Source organism: Lepidochelys kempii, chromosome 1, assembly GCF_965140265.1.
Source record: "Lepidochelys kempii isolate rLepKem1 chromosome 1, rLepKem1.hap2, whole genome shotgun sequence".
Taxonomy (NCBI): domain Eukaryota; kingdom Metazoa; phylum Chordata; order Testudines; family Cheloniidae; genus Lepidochelys; species Lepidochelys kempii.
In genome coordinates, this window is record NC_133256.1 from 320,351,978 (window position 1) to 320,379,699 (window position 27,722).

General features: G+C 44.1%; 1 protein-coding gene across 3 annotated transcripts in view; it reads right to left on the reverse strand.

Annotated features, from left to right (window-relative positions):
- TBC1D22A (TBC1 domain family member 22A) overlaps nt 1–27,722 on the reverse strand; it is a 440,402-nt gene that overhangs the window by 340,804 nt on the left and 71,876 nt on the right. Inside the window, exons 5-7 of one of the 3 annotated variants that reach the window (XM_073328374.1) lie at nt 27,641–27,711; nt 12,470–12,598; nt 7,835–7,897 (exon numbers count right to left, since the gene is read on the reverse strand). In XM_073328374.1, the coding sequence (XP_073184475.1) occupies nt 7,835–7,897; nt 12,470–12,598; nt 27,641–27,711 (263 nt within the window). The remainder of the gene's footprint in view (nt 1–7,834; nt 7,898–12,469; nt 12,599–27,640; nt 27,712–27,722) is intronic. The other 2 variants (XM_073328375.1, XM_073328376.1) reach the window with 2 other exon arrangements.

Sequence of the window (27,722 nt, forward strand, 5' to 3'; positions counted from 1 at the left end):
ATATGCAATTCGTATGAAGGGCTGGTCAACGAGCACGTACGGCGCTGGAACTGTGTGCCGCGGCACTTATGCAATGGACTGCCTAACCCCATGACACAGCTGATTTTTTCAGGAAAGGGGGCAAAGATATAAAAGGTGGGAACAAAAGGCCCCTGGCCACCTCTTTCCTACCACATCTCTAAACTGATGAACTCTGACAAAGGAAACTTTGAACAACGCACTGAGGTCCCCAGAACCATTCTGGGAAACCAGATAGACTTATAGAAACAAGCAGATATAACATCCCTTCTAGCATTTTGGATTTATAAACTCGAATTCATCTGTAACGTACTTTACCAGCTTTAACCTCTGAAATAACTCAGCTCTTTTCTTAGCCCTGGTCTACACTACAGGGTTAGGTCAAATTTAGCTGCGTTAGGTCAATTTTATAATGTATGCGTCTACACAAGCAACCCCTTTAGGTCGACGGAACGGGCTCTTAAAGTTGATATTCTGTATTCCTCCCCAGCGAGGGGAGTAGAGCTAAAAACGACCTTGCTGGGTCGAATTTGGGGTAGTGCAAATCGACATTATTGACCTCCGAGGACTATCCGAGAGTGCCCCAATGTGACCACTCTGGACAGCACTTTCAACTCCAATGCACTAGCCAGATACACAGTAAAAGCTCCGGGAACTTTTGAATTTCATTTCCTGTTTGGTCAGCGTGGCGAGCTCAGCAGCATAGGTGACCATGCAGTCCCCCCAGAATCGCAAACGAGCTCCAGTATGGAGTGAACAGGAGACACTGGATCTGATTGCTGTGTGGGGAGAAGAATCTGTGGAGGCCGAACTCCTATCAAAGAGAGGAAATGCTTATATATATATACACACCAAAATGGCACAGGGCATGATGGACAGAGTCTATAACATGGACACACAGCAGTGCCGCATGAAAGTCAAGGAGCTCAGGCAAGCCTACCAAAATACAAAGGAGGCAAATGGTCACTCTGGGTCAGAGCCCCATACATGCCGCTTCTATGATCAGCTGCATGGCATTCTAGAGACCCTACCACTACCCCACCACTGTCCGCAACACCTGCAACGGGTGTGGGGGGAGAGGAGGGGGGGAATTCTCACGCAACATAGTGGAGGATTTTGTGGATGGGTCGGGGCGGAATGCACAGCAGGCAAGCAGTGAATTCATTCTCCCTGGCACCCTGGAGCCAAATACGCTCCTATCAAGGTTCCTCCCCCACTCTGAACTCTAGGGTACAGATGTGGGGACCTGCATGAAAAACCTCCTAAGCTTATCTTTACCAGCTTAGGTCAAAACTTCCCCAAGGTACAAAATATTCCACCCTTTGTCCTTGGATTGGCCGCTACCACCACCAAACAAATACTCGTTACTGGGGAAGAGCTGTTTGGACGCGTCTTTCCCCCCAAAATACTTCCCAAAACCTTGCACCCCACTTTCTGGACAAGGTTTGGTAAAAAGCCTCACCAATTTGCCTAGGTGACTACAGACCCAGACCTTTGGATCTTAAGAACAATGAATAATCCTCCCAACACTTGCACCCCACCTTTTCTGGGAAATGTTGGATAAAAAGCCTCACCAATTTGCATAGGTGACCACAGACCCAAACCCTTGGATCTGAGAACAATGAAAAAGCATTCAGTTTTTTTACAAGAAGACTTTTAATAGAAATAGAAGTAAATAGAAATAAAGAAATCCTCCCTGTAAAATCAGGATGGTAGATACCTTACAGGGTAATTAGATTCAAAACATAGAGAATCCCTCTAGGCAAAACCTTAAGTTACAAAAAAGAAACAGACAGAAATAGTTATTCTATTCAGCACAATTCTTTTCTCAGCCATTTAAAGAAATCATAATCTAACACATACCTAGCTAGATTACTTACTAAAAGTTCTAAGACTCCATTCCTGGTCTATCCCCGGCAGAAACCAGCATATAGACAGACACACAGACCCTTTGTTTCTCTCCCTCCTCCCAGCTTTTGAAAGTATCTTGTCTCCTCATTGGTCATTTTGGTCAGGTGCCAGTGAGGTTACCTTTAGCTTCTTAACCCTTTACAGGTGAGAGGATTTTTTTCTCTGGCCAGGAGGGATTTCAAAGGGGTTTACCCTTCCCTTTATATTTATGACAGCTCCCAAGTCGGGATCCCCAACCCTGAAGGTGGAGAAGGCACCTCTGGTGAGTGCACATTTGTAACTACAGTACAGGGTTTAAAAGCAATAGAGTTTAATGTTTGATTTGCCCTGAAGAATTGGGATGCATTCGCGGCCAGTACAGCCACTGGAAAAATCTGTTAATGTGTCTGGGATGCAGCGGGAATCCTCCAGGGACATCTCCATGAAGCTCTCCTGGAGATACTCTGAAAGCCTTTGCAGAAGGTTCCTGGGGAGAGCTGCCTTATTTCGTCCTCCACAGTAGGACACTTTACCACACCAAGCCAGTAGCAAGTAGTCTGGAATCATTGCAGTACAAAGCATGGCAGCAAATGGTCCTGGGTTTTGGTCACATTCAAGCAACATTCGGTCTTTATCTTTCTGTGTTAGCCTCAGGAGAGTGATATCATTCATGGTCACCTGGTTGAAACGGGAACTTTTGTATGGGAACAGTAAAAGGACCCTGTTCATGCTGAGCTGTTTGCACTTGGCTAAAAGGGATCATCCCATAGCTGTGCAACGGGGGGAGGGGTGAACAGATCATCCCAAATAGCCACGCGGAGGGGTCAGAGGTGTGTGCAGCACATCCACCCAAAAACGGAAGCCCCTCCTTTCAAATAGCAAGCCCAACTGGCATTGCTTCTATGGGAAAGGAGAACACTGAAGTTTGAAAACATTCCCACATGTTATGAAGGCGTTAGAAGCCAAACCCGTGTCCTCTTTGGGTTACCATGGCTGCCTAGAAACCAAATTCTGTTGCCCAGCCATGTGTGATGTGTCACCATACCTGCAGGCGCTCAATATAAAAGGCAAACTGAGACCTTGTACCATACTAAAGCACATGTGCTGTCTGTTTTGAATTGCTTGATTCACTGTGAAAGTCTCCCTTTTGTTCTCAGAAATGTATAGTCTTAAATTTTACTCTCCCTTTTTATCCTGCTGCATGTGCAAAAGCTTTGATGCTCCTCCTATTATCTCCGTCCCTGAGGTTATCGCAGATTAGAAGGCGAAAAAAACCTCACTCTCAGTAACATGTTTTCTGAGCTCATGCAGTCGTCCTGCATTGATAGGGCACAGCTGAATGCATGGAGGCATTCAGTGGCAGAGTCCAGAAAAGCACTAAGTGAGCGTGATGAGAAGAGGCAGGATGCAATGATGTGGCTAATGGGAGAGCAAACCGACATGCTCAGGCATCTGGTGGAGCTGCAAAAAAGCCAACAAGAGCCCAGACCACCGCTGCACCCACTGTACAAATGCCTGCCCTCCTCCCCAAGTTTCGTATCTTCCTCACCCAGATGCCCAAGAACGCGGGGGAGGAGAGGGCTCCGGGCACCCAGCCACTCCACTCCAGAGGATGGCTCAAGCAACACAAGGCTGTCATTCAAACAGTTTTGATTTGTAGCGTGGCTACAATAAGCAATGTTCCCTTGTCCTTCCCTCCTCCCCCACCCCACCCGGGCTACCTTATCAATTATTTCCGTGTTTTTTTTTAATTAATAAAGAAAGAATGCATGGTTTCAAAATAGTGACTTTATTTCCTTTGCCAGGTGTGAAAGGGGGGAGGGTGGTTAGCTTACAGGGAATAAAAATCAACAAAGTGGGCAGGTTTGCATCAAGGAGAAACACACACAACTGTCACACCGTAGCCGGTCCAGTCATGAAACTCATTTTCAAAGCCTCTCCGATGTGCAGCGCATCTAGCTGTGCTCTTCTAATCACCCTGGTGTCTAGCTGTTCAAAATTGGCAGCCAGGTGATTTGCCTCAACGTTCCACCCCACTATAAACATCTCCCTCTTACTCTTACAGATATTATGGAGCACACAGCAAGCAGTAAGAACAATGGGAATATTGGTTGCGCTGAGGTCTAACCTAGTCAGCAAACAGCGCCAGCGAGCTTTTAAACATCCAAAGGCACATTCTACCACCATTCTGCACTTGATCAGCCTATAGTTGAACTGCTCCTTACTATTGTCCAGGCTGCCTATGTATGGCTTCTTAAGCTGTGGGAGCAAGGGTCTCCAAAGGTAACTGTCGGCATTTCAACATCCCCAACAGTTATTTTCTGGTCTGGGAAGTAAGTCCCTTCTTGCAGCTGCTCAAACAGCCAGGAGTTCCTAAAGATGCGAGCATCATGCACCTTTCCCGGCCATCCCACGTTGATGTCGGTGAAACATCCCTTGTGATCCACCAGTGCTTGCAACACCATTGAGAAGTACCCCTTGCGGTTTATGTACTGGCTGCCAAGGTGGTCCAGTACCAAGATAAGAATATATGTTCCGTCTATCTCCCCACCACAGTTAGGGAATCCCATTGCACCAAAGCCATCCACTATGACCTGCACATTTCCCAGAGTCGCTACCCTTGATATCAGCAGCTCAGTGATTGTGTTGGCTACTTGAATCACACCAGTCCCCACAGTAGATTTGCTCACTCCAAATTGATTCCTGACTGACCGGTAGCAGTCAGGCACTGCAAGCTTCCACAGGGCTATCACCACTCATTTCTCAACTGTCAGGGCAGCTCCTATCTTGGTATTCCTGCACTTCACTTGACTTATGAGGAGAGGCTGAGGGAACTGGGATTGTTTAGTCTGCAGAAGAGAAGAATGAGGGGGGATTTGATAGCTGCTTTCAACTACTTGAGAGGTGGTTCCAGAGAGGATAGTTCTAGACTATTCTCAGTGGTAGAAGAGGACAGGACAAGGAGTAATGGTCTCAAGTTGCAGTGGGGAAGGTTTAGGTTGGATATTAGGAAAAACTTTTTCACTAGGAGGGTGGTGAAACACGAATGCGTTATCTAGGGAGGTGGTGGAATCTCCTTCCTTAGAAGTTTTTAAGGTCAGGCTTGACAAAGCCCTGGCTGGGATGATTTAATTGGGGATTGATCCTGCTTTGAGCAGGGGGTTGGACTAGATGACCTCCTGAGGTCCCTTCCAACCCTGATATTCTATGATTCTATGATTCAGGGTGGGGGAAAGCAGCTCACAGAGTTCCAGGAAAGCGGCCTTACGCATGCAAAGATTTCGCAGCCACTGGGAATCATCTCATACCTACAAGACTATGTGGTCCCACCAGTCTGTGCTTGTTTGCCGGGCCCAGAATCGGCATTCCACTCTAACAACCAGCCCCACTGCCACCATGATGTCCCAATTGCCACAGCCTGTGCTTTCAGGAACATCTGTGTCCATGTCCTCCTCACAATCGTCCTCATGCTGCCATCTCTTAGCCAGGTTCTGCACATACCACAGTATAATGCACGAGGTGTTTACAATGCTCGCAACAGCAGTGATGAGCTGAGCAGGCTCCATGCTTGCCATACTATGGCGCCTGCACGGGTAATCCAGGAAAAAAGGCAATAAATCATTGTCTGCAGTTGCTTTCATGGAGAGAGGGAGGGGAGACTGACGACATGTACCCAAAGCCACCCATGACAATGTTTTTGCCCCATCAAGCATTGGGAGCTTAACGCAGAATTCCAATGGAGACTGCGATAACTCTGGGATAGCTTCCCACAGTTCACCTCTCCGTGAGTCAATGCTAGCCACGGTAGTGAGTATGCACTCCATTGACCTAACGTGCTTAGTGGGGACATACACAATCGACTGTATAAAATCAATTCCTGAAAATCGACTTCTATAAAATCGACCTAATTTTGTAGTGTAGACATACCCTTAGTAAGGTAACTAAAGATTTATGAATTTAGGATTGGCTACAGCATTATTTTTGGTGTGTGATCTGAAGTATCTATTGACCTTGGTAAGTGACTAGCCGCCTGGGCCTGGAAGAACTTAATGTGTGGTGAATTTGGTATCAATAACCTTTCATCGTGAATAGGGTGACCAGATAACAACTGTGAAAAAATGGGACGGGGGTGGTGGGTAATAAGCGCCTATGTAAGAAAAAGTCCTAAAAAACTTTAAAAAAACGGGACATCTGGTCACCCGAATCGTGAAGTCCATTTTGCCTGGGTGGTAATAAGTGGCTAGAATACCTAAGGATATGGTCTGTACTCTGTGGTAAAACTAGTATAGTGGTCCAGCAGTGAACCTTTATTACTGGCTTGGTGAAATCAAATGATAGAATATACCACCAGTTTGGGGTGTCTACCCTCTTTTCTGACCATCAGCTCTCTCAGCTGTGACCCATTCTAGGTACAGTGACAGATATACCTACTATAAAAATTACTTTGTTTTAAGTGGAATCAAAACAAGATCTGCAAGTGAGTTAGTAGTCACATTCAAGTCTTGGTGCACCAGCAATTATAGAAAGAAGTGGGCATGGTGAGGTTCCAAGTGTTCACATGTATATTCTTGTCTTAAAACTTTGCCCTCCCCCCAAAACGTGAGTGATGTCACACAGTAAAGAGTGCTTCTACTTTGAAACATGACTAAAATGGCATTGTAGGCATTCCATATCAAATGTGCTCAGTTTACAAGTTAAAAAATATTTGGAATTTTAAATTTTATTTTGGGAGTTATGATGCATTTGGGGGGAAGAGCAGGGGATGGGGTTGAGAAGAGTTTAATGGGTTTGGTTACTTGTTTTTAACTGTCAGGCCTGCTAATCCAACTTGGACTCAATGGCAAACTGAATTCCTTCCCTCACATATCAGCATTTGTAATAGAGTTCCCCCAGATGAAATTAAGTCCTCAATTACAACCTGTGCAACCCCTCCATCTTCAGACTATGCACTCAAAACAGTTGCTGTGCAAGAACCGAATTCAGCTCACTCAGTGTTAGCTTCGCAGTGCTAACTGGAAGAAAAAGAAAAAAGGCATTTTTTTTCAATATATGCAGGGACCAGACCCGTTGAATAAAAAGATGCCATGTTTTTAGTCTGTTTTCAAAGTACAACACTTCTATTTAGGCCAAAGATGCCCACTGTAAAGATTTTAAGGAGTTCAAAGGAATAGTTGTATTCCATGCTAACATTTACAACCTGCAAACAGCAACTGAAAAGAGTTTAACAGTGTAGAAAAAAAACACAGGTGTTTAGACCTCATATAAAGGAATCTATTTTACATTTCTAATTAAATATTTGTAAGTAAGTTCTTTAAAAGTACAACACTATGTATGCATGTAGTATTTAAATATTACAGACAGAACAGCTTTAAATTACTGGGGAGAGGGGGGAAGAGAACCAGAGACATTAATAACGAAAACAAACCAAAACCAAAACTAACCTAATAGGAGGAAGACCAACCAATTATGCAAGATAATGGAATACAAAAAATAAGCCAGAAAAAAAAATCTGCCATACATATGCCATCACAGACTAAATCACTTTGTCTGATAGCATAGAGTAATGTTGGGCAGCCTGGGATACATGGATCATGGAAAAGAATACATTTGACAAAGTGACCATAGGTGATCAACAAAAATTGTTGATCAAAAAAGAAAATGGAAAAACTCACACATTGGGGCTCAGTCCAGATGACCTCATTCATCTCTTTAACCTTTCACTGGCGTACTCACCTTTTTCAACATTATTCTCAGGTTGCAACTATATCACTTCTCTATCTTGATTATTTGCTTTTCAAGCATTGTCCTCAAGCCAAGATGGCAATCATATGCATAATGTAATTACTAATAAAAAAATATAGCCAGTCTGGGAGTACTCAGAAATTAATCATCTAAACAGTTAAAATTAATTGACAACAATTCTTACCTCTGTTACTTTGGGTTGAAGTCTTAAAGCTTCAGGATTCATACGAGGGATATCTATGTGAATCTAATTGGACAGAAAACATTTTAGAAAAAAATCAATAAGTACGTACAATTTATTTTTTTAACATTATTGAACTTTCATTTTTTCTTGACTGTTTTTGTTAGAATATGTATATAACCAGAAATGTATCCTGAGACCCTAGTCTGCCATCATTTAGAGTGGTGGCTCTTAAAAGTTTTCTAGGGCCTGGTCCACACTACTTAGTTAGGTGGACACAAGGCAGTTTACATTGATCTAGTTGTGCATATGTCTCAAATTGATCTTCCACTGCTGTAAATACCCCGTTATGCCAACATCATAACACCACTTCCCTGAGCAGCGTTGAGCTACAGTCAATGTACTTCGGTCGATAAAGGGTAACTGTAGACACTGCATTACTTATGTTGACCTGTCCACCAGCAGCTTGACACAATGCCCCACACTGACCGCTTTGGTTACCACTGAACTCCACTGCCCAGGAGTCATACAGAAGCCCCCCGCTTCCATTTAAAGTAACATGAATTTTTGAAATTCGTTTTCCTGATTGCCTGGCTTGGCGAGCACACCTAGCAGCTCTCCATTGTTAAGTGCAACAGCCCAGCTCACCATGCTAGCTACACACTCCAGACACATTCCTGCCTGTCAGAGACAGGAGATATTGGATCTCCTGGGCCTGTGGAGAGAAGAGACTCAGCAGGCACAGACCTGATCCAGTGGCAGAAACGTTTACATCTTCGAGCAGATTGCTATGGTGATGAAGGAGAAAGGCTACAGCAGGGACCATCAGCAGCGTCACATGAAAGCCAAGGAGCTGCGACAGGCATACAAGAAAGCCAATCTATCCAATGCCGAGTCCCAGATATGCCACTTTTACAAAAGAGCTGCATGCCATTCTCAGCAGAGACCCCACCACTCACAACAGTACCATGGCTAGCTGCAAGGAGCCTGAGTCACAAGCCCCTGCTGTAAACAGCAAGGAGAAAGAGGTGGTGGTGTATTTGTTTTACAACTGCATAGGTTTCTTTAAAAAACACTGATTTTGTTAGAGAATAAAATTATATTATTTGGAACACAATTCATCTTTGTTAGTTCACAACATATGCTGCTAACTGCTCAGCTGTTCCGAAAGCAGTTACCCATTATTGCACAATGTGACACAGCTCATAGAATCATTCACAAACAAAATTAACAGTTGCATTGACAATGTAAAACTGCCACATTTACAGCAACCACAACATGATTCCTACCAGCCACAAAGGAGCACATTACAGTACCATATACTTTCTGTCTCACTGTTAAAATGGTCTTTCAAAGCCTCCCTGAGATGTATAACTCCACATTGACTTCTTCTAATAGCCTTTGTATCTGGCTGCTCAAATCCAGCAGACAGCTACTCAACTCCTGCCCTCCACTCCAGCAGATACTTTTCTCCCTTTGCTTCACAGATATTATGCAGGACACAGCAGGTAGCTATAACCACTGGATATTTTTCTCACTGATGTCCAATCTTGTGAGTAAACTACACCAGTGACATAGGTGCCAACTCCTTGCACGCTCCAGAGCTGGAACACCCAAGGGGGGGAAGGGGGGAGAGAAGTGGATGCTCAGCACCCACCAACTGTAGCTGATCGGGGGCACCGCCAAACAGCTTGACAAGAAGAACAACAAAAATGATTAAAGGTCTAGAAAATGTGACTTATGAGGGAAGATTGAAAAAAGATGATGTGGGGGACATGATAATGGTTTTTAAGTACATAAAAGATTGCGACAAGGAGATGGGAGGAAAATTATTCTCTAACATCAGAGGCTAGAACAAGCAGCAATGCGCTTAAATTGCGCCTAGGGCAGTTTAGGTTGGACATTAGGAAAAACTTCCTAACTGTCAGGGTGGTTAAGCACTGGAATAAGTCTCCAATCACCTGTCATGGATGGTCTAGATAATTCTTAGTCCTGCCTTGAGTACAGAGGACTGGACTAGAAGACCTCTTGAAGTCCCTTCCAGTCCTACGATGTTATGATTCTATCACTATTTTAAACAATGTACCAGAAAGAAGGAACTTTTGGGACAAATGAAATTAACTGGATTTCCTAGGAAATGCTAGAGAGAGAAGATGAATGCAAATTCACACCTCTGGATCTAACCTTCTGAAACTATGACCTGAGGAGAAACCCATTGTCTGCTGATTATCTGAAGATCAGTGCCCCAAGCTGCATAAAGAAGAGACTCAGGGCATGTCTATGCATACCATGCTGCTGAAGCAGACCTGTACCGATGCAGCTGCGCCGTGCAATGCATGTGCTGAAGACACTCTAAGACAACAGAATAGAGCTCTTCCGTCAGCATAATAAAACCACTCTGCGAATGCTGTGCACACAAGCGCTTATGTCGGTATAACTTGCGTTGCTCGGGAGGGTGGTTTACTCACATTCCTGAGCGACATAAGTTATGCCAACATAGGCTGTTGTGTAAACAGCCTCCGATTCACAGCTGTGCTTGTTGTAACTACAGAAAAACACTTTGGTGGGGTTTGAAAGACTTATCACCTGCCAGAGCCCTTGTTGGAGTTGAGTGTGACCTCTAGTAAGCTTATTAGCATGCACGTAGGTTCTTTCATTGTTTTTAATATATGTTTTTCTCTCTAATGTTTTCACCTTCAGAATAAATATGCTTCCTTAGAAAGGGCTACGTGGTACTTTGTAACTCTGGGCAATTATGCTGTTTATAGCCTCTGAGGAGAAAGTAAAGTGCAGATGCAAGCCGCTTAGCCCATCTGGCTTGCTAGGCAACTCAGTGTGGGCAGGAAACAGTGTAGCCCGGAAAGACTCCAGTCAGGAGGGAGAGAGGTTGAATTCTGCCCAAGAGAGATGATGTCTTATAAGCCAGGAGCCTAAAAGTGGGTACCCTTGCTGGACCAAGAAGGGGGATATAGAGGTGCAGTTGCCCTGAACTGTGACATGTTGGTTTTTAATTTTAAAATACAATCTCCTGTCATCAACAAACATGTTCTTGTATCTTTCTCCTGCTCTTTTAATATAATAGATTAGAGATGCTATTAAGATTAGAGATGCTACACCAGCACTTTTGTTGGTCAGGGATGTGAAAACACATAGCCCTGACCCACATAGTTTCACCAACAAAAGCGCTGGTGTGGACAACACTACGTCAATGGAAGATGCTGTTCCACTAACATAACTACCGCTACTTTTGGGGGTGATTTAATTATGCCGGCGGGAGAGCTCTCCTCCCACCGGCATAAAGCAGCTCCACAGGAGACCTTACAGCGGCACAGTGGAAGTGGTACAGCTGTACTATTGTAAGGTCCAGAGTGTAGATATAACCTATATTCCTGTGAACTAGTCATATGGGCATATACCCCTCTAGTGTCTAATCAATCTTCCACCACCCCAATGCATTCCAAAATCTCAAACCCTTTAGTGGCAAAGATAGAACACACCGATCATCTAAAATTTGTGGAAGAATTTTCACAATTGCATGCAGAACCATCATTTGGTAGCTTTAGGTGAATATGATTGTTTCATTTATCACATGTCCTACGGGGATATGTTAAAAGCACTTAGCTCATACTCCTCAACTTCTCCCCTCCACCCTCCATTAATTTCCTTACTTTCATTGAAGTAGCAGTCATAATTTCAAGTCCTCTATTCTAATGCTATAGCACCACCTCAAAGCATTTGGAAAAGCAACTTCGGGAAGACTGGGGAATAATCTAAAGACTCAATTGGAAAAAAACTGGAAAAATTACTGTTGAACTGCAAAGAAAAAGGTTAGCTGAAGGTCCCAACGTGAACTGGAATTAATACCAAAAATTAGTCTGTATTGTAAAACTGGTGTTCAATGGGGAAAGAAAAACCTACAGATGCAGATCCACCCTGTTACAGTAAATATGTTAAGGGCTAGATCAGGGGCAGCAGGTCACAATATCCCCAGTCTGCCCACCCTTCTGGGGAGAATGTGAAGTATGACATGTATCTGTCAGAGCATAAACTCCCCCCAGCTATGCCACCGGGTGCACTTGGGGAGCAGAGAGTCAAAGCTCCGCCTTCTTCCACTCCAACCAGGGGCACAAAAACAGGGGAGTCCGGGGGGGGCGGGGCTTTTGAAAGTGGGAGGGCTATGTTAGTGAGGTGCAGGGTACTGGGGGGAAGGGGCCACGCGGGGGGGCTCCTACTATTAGGGAGCTTCTGCTACTCTCGACTCTCCCTGCCCCATGAGATGGGGAAGCTTTCTGAAGCCTGTTTCCCCTCATGTGCAGGAAGTGGTAGTATTGCATACCAAGCGCCCTAAATGATTTAATATCTTGATATTTAATGTTTTACAAGCAAAGAAATAAAATTATTAACATTTTTCTAAATTACAGATCAATTAAAGATGCCTCATTATTACTGAACAGCCTTTGCTAGATTTAAATGGTGGCAAAGCACAAAAATAATTATTGAACATATGGCTAAACAAAAATATCCTTCTGCTTTGCTATGAAGTAGTAATAAAGCAATATAGAACATACTGAACATGTTATCAAAAAGATTTTTCATGGAACTTTTAAGAGTTTCAGAGTTTTCAATAAGCTACTCTACCTGTCTGTATGTGTCTTGATGATTTTCATCATTTCTGGAGTCATAATATTGTTCAATAAAAGCAAAATATTCTTTTCGTTTTCTCTGTAAAGTGCCTTCTCTTCGGTCCACATTGGCGGGAAGATAACCCTGAAAATATGAAGAGGGAAAAAAAAGATTTCCATCATCAGATTTTTACAGGGATACAAAAAACACACAGTTCAATATGAAATTTATATTTCAAACTTTTTCAGATAAAAATATTTATTCCGTGTTTTAAAAGCAGAAATAGGTTGCAGCCCAAAATAAATTCTCTAGTTAACTTAGAACAAATGTCCACAAAACACTGACTTCTTTGTCATTTTAGGCTTTGTCTACACTATGAAATTAGGTCAAATTTATAGAAGTCGGTTTTGTAGAAAATGTTTTTATACAGTCGATTGTGTGTCTCCCCACACAAATGCTCTAAGTGTATTTAGTCAGCAGAGTGTGTCCACAGTACCAAGGCAACTGTCGACTTTCGGAGCGTTACACTGTGGTAGCTATCCCACATTTCTCGCAGTCTCCGCCGCCCATTTGAATTCTGGGTAGAAATCCCAGTGCCTGATGGGGCTAAAACATTGTCGCGGGTGGTTCTGGGTACATATCATCAGGCCCCCCTTCCCTCCCTCCCTCCGTGAAAGCGAGGGCAGACAATTGTTTTGCGGCTTTTTTCTTGAGTTACCTGTGCAGATGCCATACCACAGCAAGCATGGAGCCCGCTCAGCTAACCTTCACCGTATGTCTCATGGGTGCTGGCAAATGTGGTACTGCATTGCTCCACAGCAACAGTTTATTGCCTTTTGGCAGCAGACAATGCAGTATGACTGGTAGCAGTCGTCGACGTAGTCCAGGGTGCTCTTTTAACCAACCTCAATGAGGTTGGGGCGCCTGGGCAAACATGGGAGTGACTCAGCCAGGTCACTTCCCTTTTAAGCTTCGTTTCATGGCGATTCAGTCCTACCAGCAGTGCTGTCTTTTAATCTGCAGCCAGCAGAAGACGATGGACAGCAGACATACTGCACCGTCTTCTGCCGAGCACCCAGAAGATGATGATAGCTAGTGGTCATACTGCATAGTCTGCTGCCAGCAAGATGTATAAAGATAGATGAAGTGGATCAAAACAAGAAATAGACCAAATTTGTTTGGTATTCATTTTCTCCTCCCTCCCTCCCTCTGTGAAATCAAAGGCCTGCTAAACCCAGTTTTGAGTTCTATCCTGGAGGGGGCCATTCTGTTTCTCACAAAGCCACCCCCTTTGTTGATTTTAATTCCCTGTAAGCCAACCATGTTGTCAGTCACACCTCCCTCCACCAGAGCAACGGCAAACCGTCGTTTCGCACCCTTTTCCCTGGATTTCCCGAGCAGGAGCAGACGCCATAGCACAGCAAGCATGGAGCCCGTTCAGCTCACCACAGCAGTTATGACCATTGTAAACACCTCACGCATTATCGTGCAGTATATGCGGAACCAGCACCTGAAAAAACCAGGCGAGGAGGTGACGGCAGCACGGTGATGAGAACATGAACACACTTTTCTCTAAAACCATGTTCCCCCGTAATTTGGACATCATGGTATTAATGGGGCAGGCTTATGCCATGGAACGCCGATTCTGGGCTCGGGAAACAAGCACAGAGTGGTGGGACCACAGTGTTGCAGGTCTGGGATGATTCCCAGTGGCTCCAAAACTTTCGCATGCGTAAGGGCACTTTACTGGAACTTTGTGACTTGCTTTCCCCTGCCCTGAAGTGCAAGAATACCAAGATGAGAACAGCCCTCACAGTTCACAAACGAGTGGCAATAGCCCTGTGGAAGCTTGCAATGCCAGACAGCTACCAGTCAGTCGGTAATCAATTTGGAGTGAGCAAATCTACTGTGGGGGTTGTTGTGATGCAAGTAGCCAACTCAATCACTGAGCTGCTGCTATCAAGGGTAGTGACTCTGGGAAATGTGCAGGTCATACTAGATGGCTTTGCTGCAATGCGATTCCCTAACTGTGGTGGGGCTATAGACGGAATACATATCCCTATCTTGGGACCGGACCACCAGGGCAGTAAGTACATAAACCGAAAGGGGTACTTTTCAATGGTGCTGCAACCACTGGTGGATCACAAGGGACGTTTCACCAACATCAAGGTGGGATGGTCGGGAAAGATTCATGATGTTCGTGTCTTCAGGAACTCTGGTCTGTTTAAATGGCTGCAGGAAGGGATTTACTTCCCAGACCAGAAAATAACTGTTGGGGATGTTGAAATGCCTATAGTTATCCTTGGGGACCCAGCCTTCCCCTTAATGCCCTGGCTCATGAAGCCATACACAGGCACCCTGGACGGTAGTCAGGAGCTGTTCAACTATAGGCTGAGCAAGTGCAGAATGGTGGTAGAGTGTGCATTTGGACGTTTAAAGGGTCACTGGCGCAGTTTACCGACTTGCTCAGACCTCAGCGAAACCAATATTCCCATTGTTATTGCTGCTTGTCCCACAATCTCTGTGAGAGTAAGGGGGAAGACATTTATGGCAGGGTGGGAGGTTGATGAAAATCGCCTGGGCGCTGAAAACGCACAGTCAGACACTAGGGCGGTTAGAAGAGCACAGCAGGAAGCGCTGCACATCAGAGAAGCTTTGAAAACCAGTTTCATGGATGGCCAGGGTACTATGTGACACTTCTGTTTGTTTCTCCTTGATGAAAACCCACCCCTTTCGTTGACTCTAATTCTCTGTAAGCCACCCGCCCTCCTGCCTTCGATCACAGCTTGCTTGCAAAGGAAATAAAGTCACTATCGTTTAAAAAACATGTATTCTTTATTAATTGGTTATAACAATAGGGAGATAACTCACAAGGTAGCTCAGGTGAGGTGTGGGAGGAGGGTAGGAGGGAAGGAAAAGGCCACTTTAAAACTGGTTGAATGCCACCCTTCTGTTGCTTGGGCTGTCCACTGAGGTGGAGTGGTTGGGTGCCCGGAGCCTCCCACCCTGCGTTCTTTGGCGTCTTTGTGAGGAGACTATGGAACTTGGGGAGGAGGGAGGGCGGTTAAGCAGGGGCTGCAGCGGCAGTCTGTGATCCTGCTGCCGTTCATGAACCTCCACCAGACGCCGGAGCATGTCCGTTTGATCCCGCAGTAGCCCCAGCATTTCCTCATGCCTCCTCTGATCTTCCTGCTGCCACCTCTCCTCATGTTCATTGGCCACTGTCCTGTACTCTGCTATTGTGTCCCTCCAGACAGCTGTCAGTGTCGGACGACTGCATGAGCTCAGAGAACATTTCATCGTGTGTGTGTTTTTTTCATCGCCTTATCTGAGATAGCCTTTGGGATGGAGGACGGAGGCTTGAAATATTTACAGCTGCTGGAGGAAAAAAGGGAGTGAAGTATTTAAAAAGTTACATTTTACAGAACAATGGTTATACTTTTTCATGGTGAACACTATTCACGTTACATAGCACATGTGATTTTGGTACAAGGTCGCATTTTGCATCTTATATTGAGTGCCTGTGGCTTTGGTGCTAGAGATCACACACGCAGAGCCAGGCAACAGAGTTCAGCTTGCAGACGGCCATGGTAAGCCATAGTCTTTTGGCTTCGGCAACCTTCAAAACAGCAGCCCTCTCCTTTCCCATATCAAGCGAAGCCCATTGAGTTGGCTATTTAGTGCTGCAGTTTTCCTGTTAACGTGCAGCAGCAGAAACCAAACTAACCCCCTTCCCCCATCCAATTCTCTGGGATGATCGCTTTTCCCCTCCCCCCACCGCCTAGCTGGTATCAGGGAAGATCCCTGCTAGCCAAACACGAACAGCTCAGCACCAATGGCCCCCCTTCCCACCGCGTGACTAACTGCAGGGAGAATTTCTTTTCAGCCACAGGCAAACAGCCCAGTACAAACGGGCACCTCTGAATGTCCCCTTAATCAAATCCCCCTATTTCAACCAGGTTACCATGAATGATATCACTCTCCTGAGGATTACACAGAGAGATAAAGAATGGATGTTGCGTGAATGCCAGAGAACACCAGGACCATACACTGCCAGGCTTTATCATACAATGATAGCAGATTACTTGCTACTAGCATGGAGTGGTAAAGCGTCCTACCATGGAGGACGGAATAAGGCTGCTCTCCCCAGAAACCTTCTGCAAAGGCTTTTAGAGTACCTCCAGGAGAGCTTCATGGAGATGTCCCTGGAGGATTTCAGCTCCTTCCCCAGACACGTTAACCGACTTTTCCAGTAGCAGTACTGGCCATGAATGCATCTCTAGTCCTCAGGGCTATTTAATCATTAAAAAACACTAGCTTTTATAATATGTATTATATTTATAAAAGGTACACTCACCAGAAGTCCCTTCTCTGGCTTCATTGGATTGGGAGGGTATTTCAGTCAGAGTAATAGAAAGATCCTGGCTGTCGGGGAGAATGGTGTGCTGTGTGCTCTCCTCAAGATCGTCTTCCTCCTCCTCCTCATCTGCAAAATCCTCAGCCATGGCGGAGAGTATCCCATCATCGGAGTCCACGGACGGGGGGGGGAGAGTAGTGGTAGCGGCCCCCCTGTAGAATTGCATTTAGCTCAGCGTAGAAGCGGCATGTCTGGGGCTCCGTCCTGGAGAATCCGTTTGATTCTTTGGTTTTCTGGTACACTTGTCTGAGCTCCTTAAGTTTCACGCAGCACTGTGTTGCGTCCCTGATGTAGCCTCTGTCCCTCATGGACTCTGAGATTTTTTGAAATGTTTTGGCGTTTTGTCTTTTGGAACGTAGTTCTGATAGCACAGATTCCTCTCCCCATACAGCGATCAGATCCCGTACCTCCTGTTCGGTCCATGCTGGAGCTCTTTTTTGATTCTGGGACTGCATGGTCACCTGTGCTGATGAGCTCGCCTGGCCAAACAGGAAATGAGATTCAAAAGTTCCTGGGGCTTTTCCTGTACACCTGGCCAGTGCATCCGAGTTCAGAGTGCTGTCCAGAGCGGTCACAATGGTGCACTGTGGGATAACTCCCGAAGGCCAATACCTTCAAATTGCGTCCACGCTAACACTAATTCGAAACAGCGATGTCAATTTCAGCGCTAATCCCCTTGTTGGGGAGGGGTACAGAAATCAGTTTTAAGAGCCCTTTATGTCAAAAAAATGGCTTCGTTGTGTGGACGGGTGCAGGGTTAATTCGGATTTAACACTGCTAAATCCAACAAACTCGTAGTCGAACCAGGCCTTAGACACTTTGGGAAGAGGGGGAGGAAGAAGAGGGGTCTTCCACTTAGCTGCTACCAGATATTCCTCACTCTGGAAGCTTGATGCCTGCAGCACTTTCGATGATCAAAATTTTGGATGCCCAGTATGATGAAATGACCAGAAAACCACACTCAATTAGATGGGAACTATCACTAGGGTCTGAAAAAGAACTGTTTGTGTCTGCATTATGTATTGCAGTAAATTTATTCCATATAGTGTTACAATGCAATCATGTATGGATCTGAAAAGGCTAGAAGGGCAAGACCTAGTACCTTCACGTGAAGGATCTTTCAACTAGTCCTTTGTTTTTATTCCCAGTTCAAACTGAACACAAAATACAGCTTTAGACATTCTTACTTCAACATGTGCATTTTCAAAAACAGGATTTAAGCATTTTTTTTTCTACAAGTAGTAATTACTCCTCAAAATGCAGAGCAGATGTTTGCCTTCCAAAAAGAAAACCACATAATAATTACGTACAGAAAATAGTAATGCTAAACGATTTTGTCAATTGCCAGATTTCAGCGTGGCCTAGGGTAGCCAACTTTCTAATTTGTGAAAACCAGACACGGAGCAGGAGAACCTCCCCACCCCCTGCTCCACCTCTTCCCCCGAGGCCCCACCCCTTGCTCCACCTCTTTCCCTTGATGCCCTTCCCCCCGCACTGTCGCTAACTGATCTCTCCACCACCCTCCCCTGGCAGCTGAGCAGGGCTCTAGGGGCACAGGAGTGAGTGGGGCAAGACGTTAGGGAAAGAGCTGTGCTCCAGGAATGTGGGGGTGTGACTGGGAAAGGGCTGGGGAGGGAGCCACGCTCCGGGGGTGGAGGGATGAGTGAGGCAGAACGGGGCAGGGAGAGCTGCACTCTGGGCAGGACAGGGGAGCCGCTGGTACCTCTCTGCTGGAGCCATTCTTGAGTATTCCACTGCTTCTCCAGGCTCCAGCAACACCTGCTGCTGTTCCTGCCCCTTGTGGGTGGAGGCCGGTTACAGCAGCTAACCAGGCTTTTAACAGTTTTAGCAGAGTTGACTGGACACTGCCCGGTTCCCTTTTCGACAAGACTCTCCGGTGGAAAACCAGATACCTGCCAACCACATGGTGGCCCTTATTTTATTCACTTAATAAGCTGCATGTTACTTTTTTCTCATTTAAAATAGAAAAAAAAATGTACATATGCATATGCCCTTGCAATCCAAATTATCTTAGAACAGAACATATATTCAAACCCTTCAACATATTTCAGGGATTTTATTAAACTATTTCAAAACATGAAAGCCTTAAAATGATTTTTATGGCTATAAGTTCTTTTAAAAATTGATCCTTCTTTAGGATTAAGTAGTAAATATTAACAGTGACCTTGCCACAAAATACGGACCCTTTCAAGTTAGGTATATCTTGCTGGGAAGTCAGATCCTACCTTGACAGAGTTATGTGATTTTTTTATTAACAGATTCACCAAAAAACATATTTGTGCCACTTTAAAAACTCTTCTCCCTGTGCCACAAAAGATCCCCTCAGACAGAGGGTAACAGTCCCTTCATGCAGTATCTATCACTGCTTTCCATGCAAACTGATAGTTCAGGTCTCCAGCTAAGTGTTTTATGTAAACACATAATACTATATATCAAAGGAAACCAAAAATATGCAGTTATTTATAAACCTTCTTAAAAAACAAACCCTATGTCAGAAGATGTTTCCATAATTAGCAAATGGAATGCTTCTTGAGTATTCAGGTGCATATAAAATGAATACTGGATACTTTGTACAGGAAGTCTAATTAAAGCAGTTGCAATTCAAACAAGCAACACTAGTGTTTCATCCGATTGCAAAGAGACGGTGATCACTGTCTCCTCAGTTCCAAATTTCACACAAATTGAGGAAGAGGGGCTTTAAAAATTACTTCAGTAAAGTGTCATTCTTAACAGAGATGGTGCTAAACTTAAAAGTAAATTTGATACCAAGGACCGTTGATATAAAAATGTTAACTGTATAATATCACACCACTCACCAGCACACAGAAATGAGATTAAATGCTGCATTTCCTGCCAGTACTGCTAAAAATCTTCAAATCTAATTAACACTTCCATATTTATTAACCAATGAGTTTTTTTAAAAATAGATGTTAATCATATTAGCCATAGATAGTCCTTAACAAACAACTCCTGGGTTTCATTAGAAAATCTGTTATCATAATGTATTAAGCCACAGCAAATGCAAATGAAAGTATAACTAAGACACTTAGCACAACACTACCATATTAAATTTTCACGTTCAATCCTACACACGTTACAAACTAAATTATTCTTTATTTATTATTGCTAATATTTATGCTTTGTTTTGTAACATGAAACAATCATTGGATGGTTTTCTAGTCTATTTCTTTGGATTTTTGTTTGTTTTGTTTCTTTTTTAAAAAAGATAACACATTAAAAAGATAAAGGACAATCTCAATCATTTTTGTAGAATATTAAGAATTGATCAATTATATATTATTCCTCCCCCTCCCACCAGTCAGAAAATTACAGTATTAACTTAATTTTTTTCCTCTTTGTTTAATAGCAATTTTTTGATGGACGCACTGAATCACTATCTTAAGATACACAAAATGTTGTTACAATTTGGTAAAGTCCTCCATTTTCAGTACACTACGAACGTAGCTTGGCATGAAGTATGGATGGCTTTAACACAAAACTAGGACACAGTGAGGCTCTCACTACAACAGAACAAGAATGTATTCTTAAAATTAATCCTATTTTAGGAGGCTATCAAACATATCATCTCCAGATCTTTCACCCCTACAACAGGTACCTCACTGAGACCATATCTTTTGAAATATACCGACATATAGCTGGTTCCAGATATTTTAAATTACATCAGCATTTAGTCTCAAGATGCAGGCTCTCTGAATTCAAAATCTTGTCTCAATGCTTTGTGTTAAGTTAAATATTGAATTCTGGCTTTAAGAATAGAGTGACTATTTTTATAAAGTGTCGCCTCTATTAGACATGATAGTGGCAGTCCCTGAGCATTTTCTTGACTCTCAAATGTTTTCCATATTGGAAATTGTTTTGAACAGACACAGTAACATTACATAACCAGAGGTTTAGTGAGAAGCCTCTCAATTTGTTAGCAGTAAATTGCTTTTTAGCGTATGTACCTTTAATACTAGATTTACAAGATGAGGGGATCTGTCTCTGGCCCCAAACAAATGGTTTATATTTTTTAAAACCAGTCTTCTGACCAATTCCAAACTACAATTGTTACCACTCCTCAGTTTAGTTTTGTTTAATGTTCTTCTTTTCCAAATGACCTGCATGGAAGTGAGCATACAAAGTATCATACTGAAGTAACACCTCCCCTACACAGTAGTTAAAACAGGAAGTGAAGACTACAGTATCCAATTGATATTGCAGGGGGATTTACCACTAGATGAAAACGAAATAAGTAGAAGATACAATTTGGTCAGTAAGATTAACATTCCTACCCTCCGAAAAAGTATCATGAGATCTTTTGATACCATTAGCACTCAGGACCTTTGTTTTTTGTGTCACCTTCCTAAAAATGTAGTAGAGCATTGATTAAATACCAACTCCATGAGGAAAGTCACCAGAAGCATTCTTTGATGGTCTCCTATCAAATAAGTGACCCAGGAAGACCCTACTTAGTATTAGAATACAAATTAGAAAAGGTACTGTTGTACTGGGTAATCGAGCGTAGTAATGCTCAGGAAGTCACTGATGGTTTTGCATGCATGGGGTTCCCGAATTGTATTGGGTCAATTGATGGGAACCATGTGCCTATTATTTGCCCCACCATAGCTCAGAATTTATAAACAGAAAGGGGTATTTCCTTATGGGGCTTGAAAGACTGGTCAACCACCATGCCAGGTTTACAGACACATACTAGGTGGTTTGGAAGGGTCCATGATGCTAGGACCTTTTGGAACACTGCTGTATTTAAATTAATGGAGAAAGAACTGTTTGCCCCCAGGGAACACTATGGACATTAATGGTATGGCTATTGCTCTGGTTATCCTGGGAGACCTGGCTTATCCTTTGTTTCCCTGGTTAATTAAGCCATTCACAGATAGTTTGGCAGAACGTATTTTGCATAGTATTTGTGAAAATAAAGGAGAAGCCTTAGCAGCATGTGGGAGGCTGAAATACGGAGTGGTTTCAGCAGCCGGCAAGGTGACCAACGCAAAAACAGCTGGGGCAATGTTGTCAGGGACATCTATTACTCTCATTTTGAGTCTCAGGCTTGAAATTGAGCAGCTGTACATCCAGCTGTTAATTCAAGGAGGTGAGGGTGGAAAAATGATTACTAACCTTCCATAACTGTTGCTCAAGACGTGTTGCTCATGTCCATTCCAATGTAGGTGTGTGCTTATCTTGAGTTTTTTCCCTTCAGTGGTATCAGCTGGGTCAGCTCTGCTGCCCCCTAGGGTCAAGCACTCATAGCAGCAGTATAAAGGGGCCCACCGACCCATAGTCCCCTCAGTTCCTTCTTGCCGGCTAACTCCAACAGAGGGACAAGTGGGGGGGGGAGGGTTGGGAATGAACATGAGCAGCACATCTTGAAGAACAGTTACAGAAGGTTAGTAACTGCTTGTTTTCTTCGAGTGCTTGCTTGTGTCTATTTAAGTGTTGGTGTCTCCCAAGCAGTAATGCAGGCGGAGGGTTCGGAGTTTATTGACATGCTAATTGTAACACAGCTCAGCCAAATCCAGCATCCTCATTACCCTGTTGGATGATGTCGTAATGAGATGAAAAGGTGTGGACTGATGACCACGCTGCTCTGCAAATTTTCTGTACAGATACTTGATCTACAAATGCCACCAAAGAAGCTTGAGCCATTGTAGAGAGTGTGCAGTCAGGGCAAGAAGAGCTGGGACCTTTGCCAGGTCATAGCATATGTGGATACAGAAAGTGATTCATGAAGAAATTCTCTGGGCTGAGACTGGAAGGCCTTTCATTCGGTCAGCAGTGATTACAAAAAGCTAAATAGATTTCCAAAATGACATAGTCCTTTCTATGTAGAAGGCAAGTGCAAATCTGACATCCAGCGAGTGGAGTCTCTGTTCCCCTCTATTGGCATGTGGCTTTGGATAGAAGACTGACAGGAAGATATCCTGCTTACTATGGAATTGCAACATCACCTTTGGAAGGAATGGAGAATGTGGCCGCAATTGAACCTTGTCCTTGAAGGAGACTGTATAAGGTGGTTCCGATGTAAGGGCTTGAATCGCCGAGATCCTTCTGGCAGAAGTAATGGCCGTCAGAAAAGCCACCTTCCAGGATATGTAGAGCACATTACCAGCAGTTCAAACGGAGGTCCTGTTAGCCTTGCCAACACCAAGTTGAGGTCCCAAGGAAGGAGTGGCTGCCGTTCCTGGGGGTATAATCTCTCCAGGTCATTAAGGATATGACTACAGATAGAGTTTGAGAAAACAGAACAGCCATTCACTCACGGGTGGAAAGCTAAATTTTCCACCATATGGACCCTAACAGAGGACAGAATTAGGCCTTGTTGTTTCAAGTGGAGCAAGTAGTCTAAAATGAAATGTAGAGTCAACTTCTAGCCCTCATCTACCTACAATGACTATGGCCATGAGTCATCTGGAACAGAATTAGTAGGGGAAGCAAAAGTGGATGGGAACCTGGGAGGCAGTAACCATCAGATGGTCGAGTTCAGGATCCTGACACAAGGAAGAAAAGAGAGCAGCAGAATATGGACCCGGGACTTCAGAAAAGCAGGCTTTGATTCCCTCAGGGAACTGATGGGCAGAATCCCCTGGGAGAATAACATAAGGGGGAAAGGAGTCCAGGAGAGTTGGCTGTATTTTAAAGAATCCTTATTGAGGTTACAGGGACAAACCATCCCGATGTGTAGAAAGAATAGTAAATATGGCAGGCGACCAGCTTGGCTTAACAGTGAAATCCTTGCTGATCTTGAACACAAAAAAGAAGCTTAAAAGAAGTGGAAGATTGGACAAATGACCAGGGAAGAGTATAAAAATATTGCTCGGGCATGCAGAAGTGAAATCAGGAAGGTCAAATCACACCTGGAGTTGCAGCTAGCAAGAGATGTTAAGAGTAACAAGAAGGGTTTCTTCACGTATGTTAGCAACAGGAAGAAAGTCAAGGAAAGTGTGGGTCCCTTACTGAATGAGGGAGGCAACCTAGTGACAAAGGATGTGGAAAAAGCTGATGCACTCAATGCTTTTTTTTGCCTCTGTCTTCACGAACAAGGTCAGCTCCCAGACTGCTGCACTGGGCAGCACGGCATGGGGAGGAGGTAACCAGCCCTCTGTGGAGAGAGAAGTGGTTCGGGACGATCTAGAAAAGCTGAACGAACACAAGTCCATGGGGTCGGATGCGCTGCATCCGAGAGTGCTAACAGAGTTGGCAGATGTGACTGCAGCGCCATTGGCCATTATCTTTGAAAACTCATGGCGATCAAGGGGAGGTCCTGGACGATTGGAAAAAGGTTAATGTAGTGCCCATCTTTAAAAAAGGGAAGAAGGAGGATCCTGCGAACTACAGGCCAGTCAACCTCACCTCAGTCCCTGGAAAAATCATGGAGCAGGTCCTCAAAGAATCAATCCTGAAGCACTTACATGAGAGGAAAGTGATCAGGAACAGTCAGCATGGATTCACCAAGGGCAAGTCATGCCTGACTAATCTAATTGCCTTCTATGACAAGATAACTGGCTCTCTGGATGAGGGGAAAGCAGTGGACGTGTTGTTCCTTGACTTTAGCAAAGCTTGACAAGGTCTCCCACAGTATTCTTGCCAGCAAGTTAAAGAAGTATGGGCTGGATGAATGGACTATAAAGGTGGATAGAAAGTTGGCTAGATTGGCTCAACAGGTCGTGATCAATGGCTCCATGTCTAGTTGGCAGCCGGTATCAAGTGGAGTGCCCAAGGGTCGATCCTCGGGCCGGTTTTGTTCAGTATCTTCATTAATGATCTGGAGGATGGTGTGGATTGCACCCTCAGCAAGTTTGCAGATGACACTAAACTGGGAGGAGATGTAGATACGCTGGAGGGTAGGGATAGGATACAGAGGGACCTAGACAAATTAGAGGATTGAGCCAAAAGAAATCTGATGAGGTTCATCAAGAACAAGTGCAGAGTCCTGCACTTAGGACGGAAGAATCCCATGCACTGCTACAGACTAGGGACCGAATGGCTACGCAGCAGTTCTGCAGAAAAGGACCTAGGGGTTACAGTGGATGAGAAGCTGGATATATGAGTCAACAGTGTGCCCTTGTTGCCAAGAAGGCCAATGGCATTTTGGGATGTATAAGTAGGGGCATTGCCAGCAGATCGAGGGACGTGATCGTTCCCCTCTATTCGACGTTGGTGAGGCCTCATCTGGAGTACTGTGTCCAGCTTTGGGCCCCACACTACAAGAAGGATGTGGAAAAATTGGAAAGAGTCCAGCGGAGGGCAACAAAAATGATTAGGGGACTGGAACACGAGTTATGAGGAGAGGCTGAGGGAACTGGGATTGTTTAGTCTGCGGAAGAGAAGAATGAGGGGAGATTTGGTAGCTGCTTTCAACTACCTGAAAGGGGGTTCCAAAGAGGATGGATCTAGACTGTTCTCAATGGTAGTTGATGACAGAACAAGGAGTAATGGTCTCAAGTTGCAGTGGGGAGGTTTAGGTTGGATATTAGGAAAAACTTTTTCACTAGAAGGGTGGTGAAACACTGGAATGCGTTACCTAGGGAGGTGGTAGAATCTCCTTCCTTAGAAGTTTTTAAGGTCAGGCTTGACAAAGCCCTGGCTGGGATGATTTAATTGGGGATTGGTCCTGCTTTGAGCAGCGGGTTGGACTAGATGACCTCCTGAGGTCCCTTCCAACCCTGATATTCTATGGCAGTATAGCAGAACAGCAGCAGTGAATTAAAAACTTAAAAGGTAAATTAAGTAAATTTTAAAAACCTTCACACGCCACAGTTCCCTCCATAGGATCAGCCTCCTCAATCCTAGTCTGAGTTGCTGGGATTCAGGATTGAGTACATCAGGGCAGGAATCAGGCTTTCCTTTTCCCTAGCCAGCATCAGTCGCAGACAGATTTTGGCTTTCCAGAGACATCTCTTTACTGGGCTTCTCATGCTTATCCTTCAATAAGTCTTGGTAGTCATATTCAGGGAAGTGTGGGGGTAGTGAAGCAGTGACCAGCAGGCTCCTCAAGTTGCCTGGTTTTGAGTGATTACGTAGTTATGTAAAATCCTGTGCAGCTCCTGTGCAAGCAGGTGTTTATCCAGCACTGTTCAGCATCCCAGTCATGGCCCCTTGTGGACATCTGCCCAGTAATATCCACAAAACGGTCTTTGTTCTGTAGGCTGGCCACAGGAGCTTCATGCACCAATACTTCTCCCCAAATGGCGATAAGATCCAGCATCTTGGCACAGCTCCAAGTAGTTGCTCAAAACATATTGTAGGACCTTACGCCGCATCATCACAGGTATTGTGATCAACTGGGATCCAGGAACAAATGGATGAAGTCTGGCTGTGCACCATCTTATAAGCAGGGGTGGCGGCATCCAGTCAACTTGACCGCAGGGCAGAGCATGGCACGCATAGCCAGTGGAAGACTACCAAAGTAGCTCGCAGCAGCATTGCATGCATACAAACAATAGTCCGGACTAACTCGCTTTCCAGCAAAGTTAATTCACTTTGCAAGAGGACTCCACAGTTCATGCTAAATACAGAGTCAGTGTACTCAGGGCCGGCTCCAGGCACCAGAAAAGGAAGCAGGTGCCTGGGGTGGCCAATAGAAAGGGGTGGCACTCCGTCCGTCATGGGGGCGGCACGGCCGGTTTTTCAGCAGCAACTCGGCAGTGGGCCCTGCAGCCCCTCTCTTCCTCTTCAGCGGCACTTCGGTGGCAGCTCAACCAGGCTTGGTTTTTGTTTTGTTTTTTTTGTCCGCTTGGGGCAGCAAAATAGCTGGAGCCGGCCCTGAGTGTACTACAATGAATTCCCTCATGTGTATGCAAGCAATTTCAAAGTGAATTAACTCATATGCTGCAGATTAAACTCCCTATGTAAACAATCAGTTTAACTGTCCTATGTGTAGACATGCCCTCAGTTTCAAGAGAAACTCACATTACTCAGTTCAAAGCTCTGACTTCAAATTTTGAAATATAAAATAAAAGTGATTGCACACTGTGCTTAATTTTAATTGCAAGAGACTATTTAATCAATAAATATTCTCTGTTAAAAACTGCATATGCATTTAGAATTAGAAAGCACTACACAACCAATTTATTAGGACTCATTAGCAAGAGAGATTGCGTCTGATTTCCTTTCTAACGCTGAAAATCAGACCCAATCTGAAGTGAACACTTAGCTTTCCTTTTTTGAAAAAATAAATCATCAGGGAATACAATCTAAGCCTTCCCTGAAAAATTTAACAGTGTTAAACTCTTGTGTGCATAGCTCAGAATGTTAAACAGACCTTAAGTTCATGAACATTTGCTGATAAAGTCTCTTCTACATTCTCTACAGTGTAAGCACTGAGTCTTTTCAATGCAAGTGGCTTTACCACTCCCTTCCCCTACCCCCCCATCATGTACAGATAGAAAATAGGTAAAACACATATTTATGATGACGATTTTCAAGTTCACACTTTGCTAACTAAACACTCTTAGCTAGAATACATCATACTTTTTGTGGGAAGCTAACAATTTTGAATACACACATTTAAACAAAAAAAATTAAAGTACACCAGTTATTTACTACTTATTGTCATTGCCTCCTAATTTGACAAAACAAGCTTGAAACTGAACAAATAATATAACTGTATTCTTTGCTTTTACCAGTCAGTAACATGATGCAATAATTTGGAGTATCACTAATAGGCTATAACTCCAGCAAAATTCTTCAGTGACAGAAACAAAGCAATTATTGCCACAAACAGAACTTACTGAAAGAAGCTTCCACGTGATCGGGCGAACCTGTTTAGGAATTCCAGACCAACTCAGCTTCCGTAATTCATCTGTCAAACAA